At 37.4% G+C, this 9,699-nt stretch overlaps 1 protein-coding gene across 1 annotated transcript in view; it reads right to left on the bottom strand.

Moving 5' to 3' along the window:
• NUP85 (nucleoporin 85) overlaps positions 1 to 9,283 on the bottom strand; it is a 1,184,651-nt gene extending 1,175,368 nt beyond the window's left edge. Inside the window, exon 1 of the mRNA XM_044085035.1 lies at positions 8,511 to 9,283. Within this exon, the coding sequence (XP_043940970.1) occupies positions 8,511 to 8,543 (33 nt within the window). The 5' untranslated portion in view covers positions 8,544 to 9,283. The remainder of the gene's footprint in view (positions 1 to 8,510) is intronic.
• Between the last annotated feature and the right edge of the window lie 416 nt (positions 9,284 to 9,699).

Raw genomic sequence — 9,699 nt, forward strand, 5'->3', positions numbered from 1 at the left:
ACCTTAGTTACTACAGATACCTGGCTCCACCAGAAAACATAACGAAGAAATTGCCCCACCAGGCTATAACATTAAGATTAGACAAATTCAACAACAAATTTTGTGGTGTCACTATTTTCTACAAAAAAACACTCTAGGTATCACGCTTTTAGCCTAACACCTGCACACTTTCTCAAACTCTGACATCCTACTAACCACATTAAAACTTAACGCTGACAAAGCAGTCACAATCATGAGTACACACATACCCCAAGGTTACACTACTAAAACACTGGAAGATACTCTCTTCTGTACCTCCTCAGGAATACCTCAAGAAACCATGATACTGGCAAATCATACAGTCTGAAAACTCCATTAATAATAACATACAACTGTACAGGTTCACCCAAATTGTAACCACACCAACTAGATAAAGCCACAGCCATACAATCAACACTCTATTGGATACTAACATCGCCTCCAAATAAAATATCTTATGGAACTCTGCTCAGAAAGCCTAAGTGATCACTTGCCAATCTAAACCTTAGAAGTACCAAGGCCACAGCCCAAAACACATTTTTTACAAGCTGGTAATAAAATTTACTACACTTCATGAAGATACTTTTAATACTACAGTTCCTTAAGTGTAGATTGTTAAAGACTCTCCCAATAGGTGATGTTGCCCAAGTTCCAACAAAATCTTCCTAGGTTCTCTGAACACATTAGCACTTATCAGAAAAGAGTTAAAGCCAATTCTTGCCCCCCATGGGCTATCATTAGCACCTAAACAAGCCACAAAGCAAAGTGACAAAGCATGGAAGGTCTGAAACAAAAAATAAAATGGCTCCTACATTACTGGCATACAGACAACTAAGAAACCTAACAAAATAACTTTATAACCAAAGATAAGAAAACCTTCTACTCAAACCAATCAAAACAGGCACACTAATAATCCCTAAACGTGAACAAGTACCTTTTCATTCCTTATACCTCCTTACTTACTTCCTTACTGCTAATGCTCTTCCCTGACTTTCTCTCTAAACATACCATAAGCCCGTTTTCCCTTACTTCATATTGTAATTTTCATGTCTATTAGACTAACACACCTTCAATTTCTCTACAAACGGTCTAAATTTTTTTTAAATATGAAATGATCATACACTTTGCATTGATTCTTAAACATTTTTATATTATTTCTAATTTGTTATATAATCAAACTGCAGATGTTTTTGTTTTATTTTTTTTTTGAAGATAGTAAAATTATTGTTCTTAAAATATTTTGTAATAATTTGGAGCTTTTCTCTCCAGGCCTCCACTGAAAATGGGCTTCTAACCAGTCAGACTTTCCCGATAGTCAAACATGAAAACAATTAACCAATCAAATCAATAAATAATCTAAAACTCTTCTGTACCTCAAAACAACAGACTTAAATCCAGAACAATATATCCCCGAAAATTAAAACCTACTACAAATGCCCCTTATAATCTAGTTGGCGAATTACAAATTATGGATGTGGTGAGAGAGGACATGCAGGTGGTTGGTGTGACAGAGCAAGATGCAGAGGACAGGAAGAAATGTAAACAGATGATCCATTGTGGCGACCACTAATGGGGACAGCCAAAGGAGAAGAAAAAGAATCTAGCTGGCGAATATCTTAAAAATAGAAATGGAGACCATTTCATATCCATTTCTGTTAAATTGATCCATACCTGAAAATAAATTCCTCTTGACTATGGAAAAAAACATTCATTATTGCACTGCCCAGTGGTGAAATCAATACACATCTTTCAAACTATAGGCCAACTGCCATTTTAACTCCCCTATCAAAAATATTAGAAAAGCTTACTCATTTGCAACTTCTCAGCTATGGAAAAGATAACCAGCTTATGTCATCAACTCAACAAGGCTTCTGTCAATATTACAGCTTTGCTAAATTTTGTTAAAACTATTGGGGAGAATAATGCAAACCTATACAGGAATAAAAATCTTTCCATGTTTATACATGAATAACTTGTTTCTCCCTGTGACGATTGGGGAGAGATGGGCGAAGGCTGCCAGCCTAGTCAAATAGACTTTGATACATAATTCTATCAACTGTATAAATAAATGTAAAATACAGGCATGTTTTCTTGATAATAAATGTAAAATACAGGCATGTTTCTTGAGTGTAAAGAATACTATGAACAGTGGAACTGCAAAATATGTGACAACATTGCACTCTACTGGCCCAGTGAAGCATGTTGTGACCCTTTCATGTTAGAATTCGGCTCCTCTGTGGCTGGATGAAGGTTTCATGCCCATTGTTTTAGGGCTAAGTTTATAACCAGAATTTAGATGTGGAAGGTGCTTTACTGCTCTAGTTTCTGTTAGAATATACATGTGAAGTTTCTGTGCAGGTGTTAGATTGCTAAATAATACAGTTTGTTTGCCTGGGAAAACCTAAGTGTCAAAAAATATGTAATTTGGGGAGGGACCCAGCAAACATGTTTGTAAGTAATGTTTAAATACTATTGCTCACAAGAGACTGGGAGCATTTTGACTTTGGACATCTAACTTATCAACACTCTGCCTTGTGCTCACATGCAAGTTTTAGCACGGTGATTTCTTGTAGGAATAGTTAAAGCTAGTAAAGATTAATTAGCTATTTTCCTTTGAAATCAAACCTGTCCTACTGTATTATTTTACGTTTCTGTGTGACCTCTGAACTCTTAGATATCTCTGTGGTGTAGTAGTTTTGTCTTGTGTTTTAATTATTTATTATTGAATATTTTAAAATCTTCTACCTGTGGCTGTTTTGTGTAGAGATAAGCTCTAGAGTACATTGCATATTTATAGAGGTTATTGTAATAGACCACTCTAAAGTAAGTCTTGACTGTTAGTCATACTACCATTGGATAATAATATTGCACAGTAATAATTGGACACCCTTTTAAGGGCCTTTTAGTAGCTGATATTATTAACTGGGTGATGGCAGTAATTACTACCGTATAGTCTGGGTAAAGGGGCACAGTTGGAGAATGTGTCAGCCTTTCCCAGGAGTGTCTATGAAGTTGTATAAATACTTATCTCAAAGTGTGTGCGTGTTGTGTCAGCAGGGACACGAAGCACTGGTTGGACAGAGAGGGTACTGGAGGTTTTAGCTTGCCCAGTTAGGCTGAGACCTGGACCCTATAGCTGTGCCAGTGGGGAGTCTTATTGGGGACCTGGTGAGAAAAGGAGCAACCAGCCCCAGACTGACTGTGATCTCTTTGTGCACTTAAGGGAAATTGTACTTTACTGTGTGTATTAGTTACCCTTTCCTCTTCTATGAGACGACCTCCTTGGCTTAGTGGTGAGGATGGAGGCTCCTTGATTGCTGGGCCAGGGCAGGGTTGTCACACTCCCAGTGGGTAAATCTTTTTATATCCCCTTCCTCTGCTTTGAAGGCACCCTAAATTAAAAGCTACTTACTTTACTTTGTCAGTCTTCACATCTATTCATCTGCCCAGATTTTAGCTTATAAACGTTCACAATGAGTCAATTGTCTCTCGGACCCATGAAGAACCAAAGCCATGCTGAAAGCAAAAGCTGCTCTTTTGTATTGCAGCACATTGGTTTTAAAAAGAGGAAAGGGGGTCCTTTGTTTCGGACAAAAACTGGGCCCGAATTTTCATTATTGTAAGTGGAACAGAAAAGGGAGTGGGACATTGACCTTGCTTGCAATTCAATGGACAGAGTGTCCTGCAGTCTAAACAGCTTCATTGGCTGAATCAAAAGTATGACATCTCCCAAGTAGCCCCATCTTTAATGGAGCTGGATATAACAGACAGAATTTCCACCTAATTTGTCTCCAGATGGCAATTGCTGGGTGAATCTTGTTTCCAAAGCATAGTCATTTTTTTGGCCCAGACCCTAACACCATTTCCACTTAATGTCCCTTCACAGAGACCAAAGGGCAGACTGCATCTTCTCTGTTAAACTTTGTGAGGCAAATTACAATAGCATAGGCCTAGAAAACTTGAATGCTGTAATAACAAAATAAATACTTACAGAATAGAATCACAGGGGTGCAAGTTCATCCAGTCTGCCAATTTTTGTCTCAATGGCAAAGACTAGTTAATGCTTTTCAATTCCTCCTAGATACCCAAACACCCAGTATTTTCATGCCTGCTATGGTCCTCCAGATTCATCATCTTCATTTCTAAATACTCCAGACAGGCCTCTATTAATTCAAACTGCTTCTTAGCTTTCCTGATCTCCAAATTCACCGACAATAGCTGGTCAGAATAATCAATAACGGTCTGCTTTAGCTTTAGAAAATGGGAGTAGCAAATTACGTAGAATAAATGTAAATTTATGGGAACAATACATGCAGAATAATGATCAGGCAAAGAAGTGAGGCTTAAGTGAAGGCAAAAATTAAGCAATTTATGTAATGTTGGAGTGAAGGATCGTTAAAAAGAAAATATACACAAGGTATAAAACATGAAAAATGTTACAAGTTTGTTTTCTTTCTATTAATATATCTATGTGCTTATATCTTCAGTTTAAACTTAATAAAGGTGTTTAAAAACAGAAGACTGCTTTTCATATCTGAATCAGTGCATAGCGTAAATTCTAAAACCAAATTGTACATTTTTTGCACTTCAGCAGTCAACTTATCAAAGTTGTCCATGGCAATAACTGAGGGCTGTAGGAATTAGTTTTCTTCATTTTCCTTGTTAGATAATGGCAGATTAGCTACGTATGGTTGCCTGAGAGGGTTTTACTACAAACCTCCGGCCACAAAAAGAAACTAAGTTCAAAACTTTATTTTACCAACTCGTAAAGCCAAATATAATAATGTAAAATAATAATAAAAGTAAGACAGGAGCTCAACAAATCAACTCGTAGCAGATAAACCAGAAGTCTTCCACACAATTATTTTTATCTTAATCCTGTAATTTCAGTAACAAACTAACACTTACTGAATTTGCATGGCAATACATAATCAAATCAAGAAAATTATCCCAAGACTAGTGTTTAAGAAGAAATACTACAGCAAATGTTTAAAGATGTGCAGTGTATTTGAAACAATTTGGCTGACAGCATTTATGCTTGACTACTGTAATGAATTAACTTCAGAATTAGCTGTGTGTTATACAGAAATAAAAAGCAAATTAAAGTAAAAAGCAGAGCAGTAATTCAAGGCATGGACCATGAGGTGGGGGGCATACCTCTAACTAGGTATATTAAATTCCACAGCCAATCTAACACAAAATAAATACAAATGCTCTGTTTACTGAAATACCATAATTATTCCTTTTATTCTGAGAACGCTCAGCCCCCATTATAAGTGTATGGATGAACACAGCTCTGCTGTAAAGAGTAAAAAGTCTGAACATAAAGTTTTAAAGTGAAGAACAAAGATTTCTTGTTTACAACCAACAAGTTTAACACGATTCTATTTCTTCAAAAAGCTGACAAGTCTAAAGGAAAAAAAGTAATCACAGCTCTAGTTATATATAATTGCAATTAGTTCTTTCAGGTTTATTTTACTATCCTCTGTTTACATGCTATATAGTATGGAAGATGCACTGCTAAATGACTATTAGAAGTCAGAGTATATGAATCAGAAGGATCATTAAAAATATAGCAGCAAGTAGTTCCACTACTTGTTTTGTCAGGTATTCATAATTTCCATAATAAGCTATATCAGTGGCAGAATACAGCTGGAGTCAAACTGTCAGATTCAGTTGTGTCCTGAAGAACACATACGATCAAATTATTATAATAACAAAAATAATCTCTGATTCAGAGACAGGTTAAGCCACACAGGGAAACACCTCATTAGCTGCTCATTGACACGTCTCTGAAATCAAGTACCTTAATATCAAACATACCACATTAGTGTTCTCTCTACCGGCCCATGCAAAGCTCTCAACATGCACACACACATATCCAGACAAACAAGCCCCTACACACAGTAACAGAAACACGGACTCTTGTGCGCATGCATACACACCCACACATTCTCAAACACACATACACACATTCCCACAGCTCCATTATACTCAAATGAACCTCTATTACTCCAGCAGGAGTGGAATTTGGCTGGATTCTCTTTTTCCTTACATTGTAAAACATAACTCGGCAGAGAGATTCAGAATTACTCTGCCAAGTTAGTCAAGAACCACAACCACTTCTAGAGAATCGCACAGAACTTACTTAGCATAAACATATGGCCACTCTCCATCCTACGGCCACTGTCTGGACAAAGCCATAGTGGGAGAGTGGTCTCTGTATGAGAAAGGCTTACCATAATATGGATACCTTCAGCATTAAAGCTGCAGCATTGTTATAAGCTATCCAAATCCAAGGGAAAGTTGCAGGGACATACATCTAATTAGTACTTGTTTTGTGTAACAGCCACATGATGCAAAGAACTTTTCAAGCACAAAAGCCAGTAAAACATCAAACACAACAGAAAGAGAATGTTAAACAAGGGGACATTCTATTGAAATAAAAAAAAATAATGCATCAAGAAGTACATATTAAAAATAGAAATAGAAACTTAACACCGTGCTGTGCCCTCAAGACTTAGCAGGAGACAATTAAAAACTTTGAAAGACAAACATTAGACACACAATATCAGGGACTAAACACCAAAAATATGGTATAATCTACATGGATAAAAGAAAAGTCTTCATCATACTAAGTAGGCAACACCCACCCAAACTACATGCAAAAAAATGCACTACAGTCCAGTATGGCACAACAAATAGCATTATTATGAATGTAGTGACATGTCTTACTATGGATCAGAAGACTGTATGTTCCACTCCTAACACATTTAATTCTTCACCCTTTGTATCATTTTTTTGTGTCTGGCACCATGATACCCCGGTTGTGGCTTCCAGTCCATTTACCCAACTATCAAACTGGAAGAATGAAAGAAAAAGAAAAATACAACTCATCAGATGACACACTCCTTAAGAATGACACTGTCATTAGAGACTGGGGTACCCTTGTGGATGAGTCCATCTCCTTTAATCATCCACTATAGGGAGAAAAGCCTCCTACCTGACCTTAGTAACAGCCATCTCATCCAAAACCAAAGATGTCTTACTTCCACTGTACTAGTCTCCCTTAGCTACCCAAAACAGCTGCCCTCTCTCCATCGTTTCCTATAAACCTCCGCATGCTGCTCTGTGTCAGCATTTTGAGCCATGAAAGACACAATCCTCCAAGAGCCAAGTCAAAAAAAAAAAAAAAAAAAAACTAATGGTTCCCCAAACATATATACAAAGGACCTCAATCTCGGACAAATTAACAAGACGAACACTGGCATAACAGGACATTAGCCCAACATATTCCCTGCCTATGAGGAAAACCTATCCCTGCATATTAACTATAGTAATACCCCAGCTACATTCATGATTAACCTAGACATCTGAATGGGCACTCACAAATTCTCCCCAGACTTATCACACCTGATCCTCCTTGAGGCAGTAAGTAACTCTTCATGTTGGGTGTCCTGGATAGGGTGTTAAATGGTCCACCGACTGAGTGTCTAGTATTCACCTAGGAGCTTACGAACTTAAATTCATGAGTTTGGCAAAGGGGCACCGTCATGTGAAGTATGAAAGGAAGCATGTTCTGTGATGATGAGTCATGCTATCCATACTCTGGTGCTTATGCCCAATTCTTTTCAGCAACTACTTTCAACGAATCTGAACTATTATTACCAGTCAGAAGCTAAAGAATTCTTAGGTCACTCTGCGATTACATAGCACATTTATTATCTCTGCCATTGTACATCACTGTTATTATCATCATCACCACCACCACACAACACCCTCCACTTAAATAAAAACTGGAGTAAAATAATGGAAATGTCTGACACCATTAACTTATACACATATAAGTATACATGTGCAAACACAAACACCATATTACATATACACACTTTTTTCTATAATACAGTTGCATAAGTATCTGTTGTCGTTGGACCATATTTAAATAGCAATTGATCTACCTTAGTAAGGGGTGTCATTGTACCTGCATGTGTATGCGCATACTGTGGGTAGAAGAATTATATACAACATCTGAACTTTTGACACACAGCTGTTTATTTCAGTGTCTCAGTTGTCTCCTTACTTCCTTATTTTATCTCCCTTCTTGCCAGGATATACAAATCGTGTTTTGCTTGATCTTTACACACCAGACTCTGCTGATCAATAACTGGTAAAAAAAAGCTACCTATCAACCTCAGAGCATTAAAATTCATTGCACGGGAGTTTAAAAATTCACAACAAAGGCAGAAAGAGGAAAACTTTTTAAGAAGTTCGTCAAGCAGTAGAAACGTATACTGTTGGTAGCGAAGAATCTTTGCATGTTTAATCATTTAATTATAACAATATCTTTAATTATATCAAACCCTTAAAAAAAAACTTTAGATACAGCAACACTACACATGAGGATAAACATTACAGCATGATACGTATAACATAGCAGTTAAAAGGTATGATCACTTTGAACTATTTGCAAACCAATAACAGAAAGCACTTACAGTCTCTAAGGGTTCATCGTCTATGTCGTCCATTTTTACACACAAAAAGTCAAGGGATCAAAGTGCCTTTACCAGAAAAACTAAAACTGCACAGAGCCAGTAAAACAAATTCAACTAGTTTACAGTACCCATTACAGCTTTCAGAAACGGCGGCCTTTCGCAACCTGCTGTGCGACGTGAAGCACAAAAGTCCCTCAACAGTGACCGAGGTGTTTTCATAGCTGCCTGAGAGATCGAACGAATTGCGGGGTTAGCAATGGAGCTATATTCTGCACGGTTGTGTTTTTGTCCTTGTCTTTATTTTAATTGCTTTACTGCAGACGTAGAATAAACTTGTTCTATGATTTTTGTTTTTGCCTTCGAAACATTGCTATGATGCGCAGTATCCAAGTCTTGTAAAATTTGCGGATGGAATTTTACGCCTATTCTAAAATGTACAGTAGTTTTACTGTTTTGTAAACGATGTGTCTTTTAGTTCTAAACGTCACCCCCTCTTATGTTAGCTGTAACACACAAGTTTGACCTAATGCACCCTTTAATAAATGGGAACTTAACTAGTCATGTAACAGCTGTTTTCCTAACACTGTCCGACATAAAAAGTAACCAAAGGTACACAATGCGTCTTTGGCCGGATCACCCTTTAACAGCATATCAGATGGCAGTTCCCTGGACAATACGCTCTCTCTTGCTTCCCTTTTTTCATCGACAGCCTAACCCGCTTTAGTAATTAGTTTCTTGTCGGTCGAAGATTTAAATATATATATATATATATATATATATGAATAACACACCTTTTTAGTTGGTAAAAAAAGCGATAAGAGTGTTAGTGTGAGGGAGGCAGCCTGAAGCTGGAGGTAAACGCTTTCTACAGCAACTGCAGGGAGCGCATGCTGTTTTATGTGTATCGGTGCCTTAATCCCTTAAGAAATTAGATTCTTGATGTCTGGGTCGACAGAGGGTTCTGAAGTGGAAACTCAAGGGAACTATGGGTGAGGGAAGAAGGCAGCCTAAACCATGGCAACGATATGTGAAGCCTGGATGCTGTCCATGAGAGGAGCTGTTGTCTTGGAAACAGATAAACTAAAGGACGTTGACCATGCCAATGTGGTAAAGCCTGTTGGAAGTACTGGTGACAGTAAGTACTGTTTGCTTTCAAAAATCATGTAGGAAAGAATATTGTGAACTGAAC

This window comes from Protopterus annectens, chromosome 10.part0, assembly GCF_019279795.1.
Source record: "Protopterus annectens isolate FY-2018-M chromosome 10.part0, PAN1.0, whole genome shotgun sequence".
Classification (NCBI taxonomy): domain Eukaryota; kingdom Metazoa; phylum Chordata; order Ceratodontiformes; family Protopteridae; genus Protopterus; species Protopterus annectens.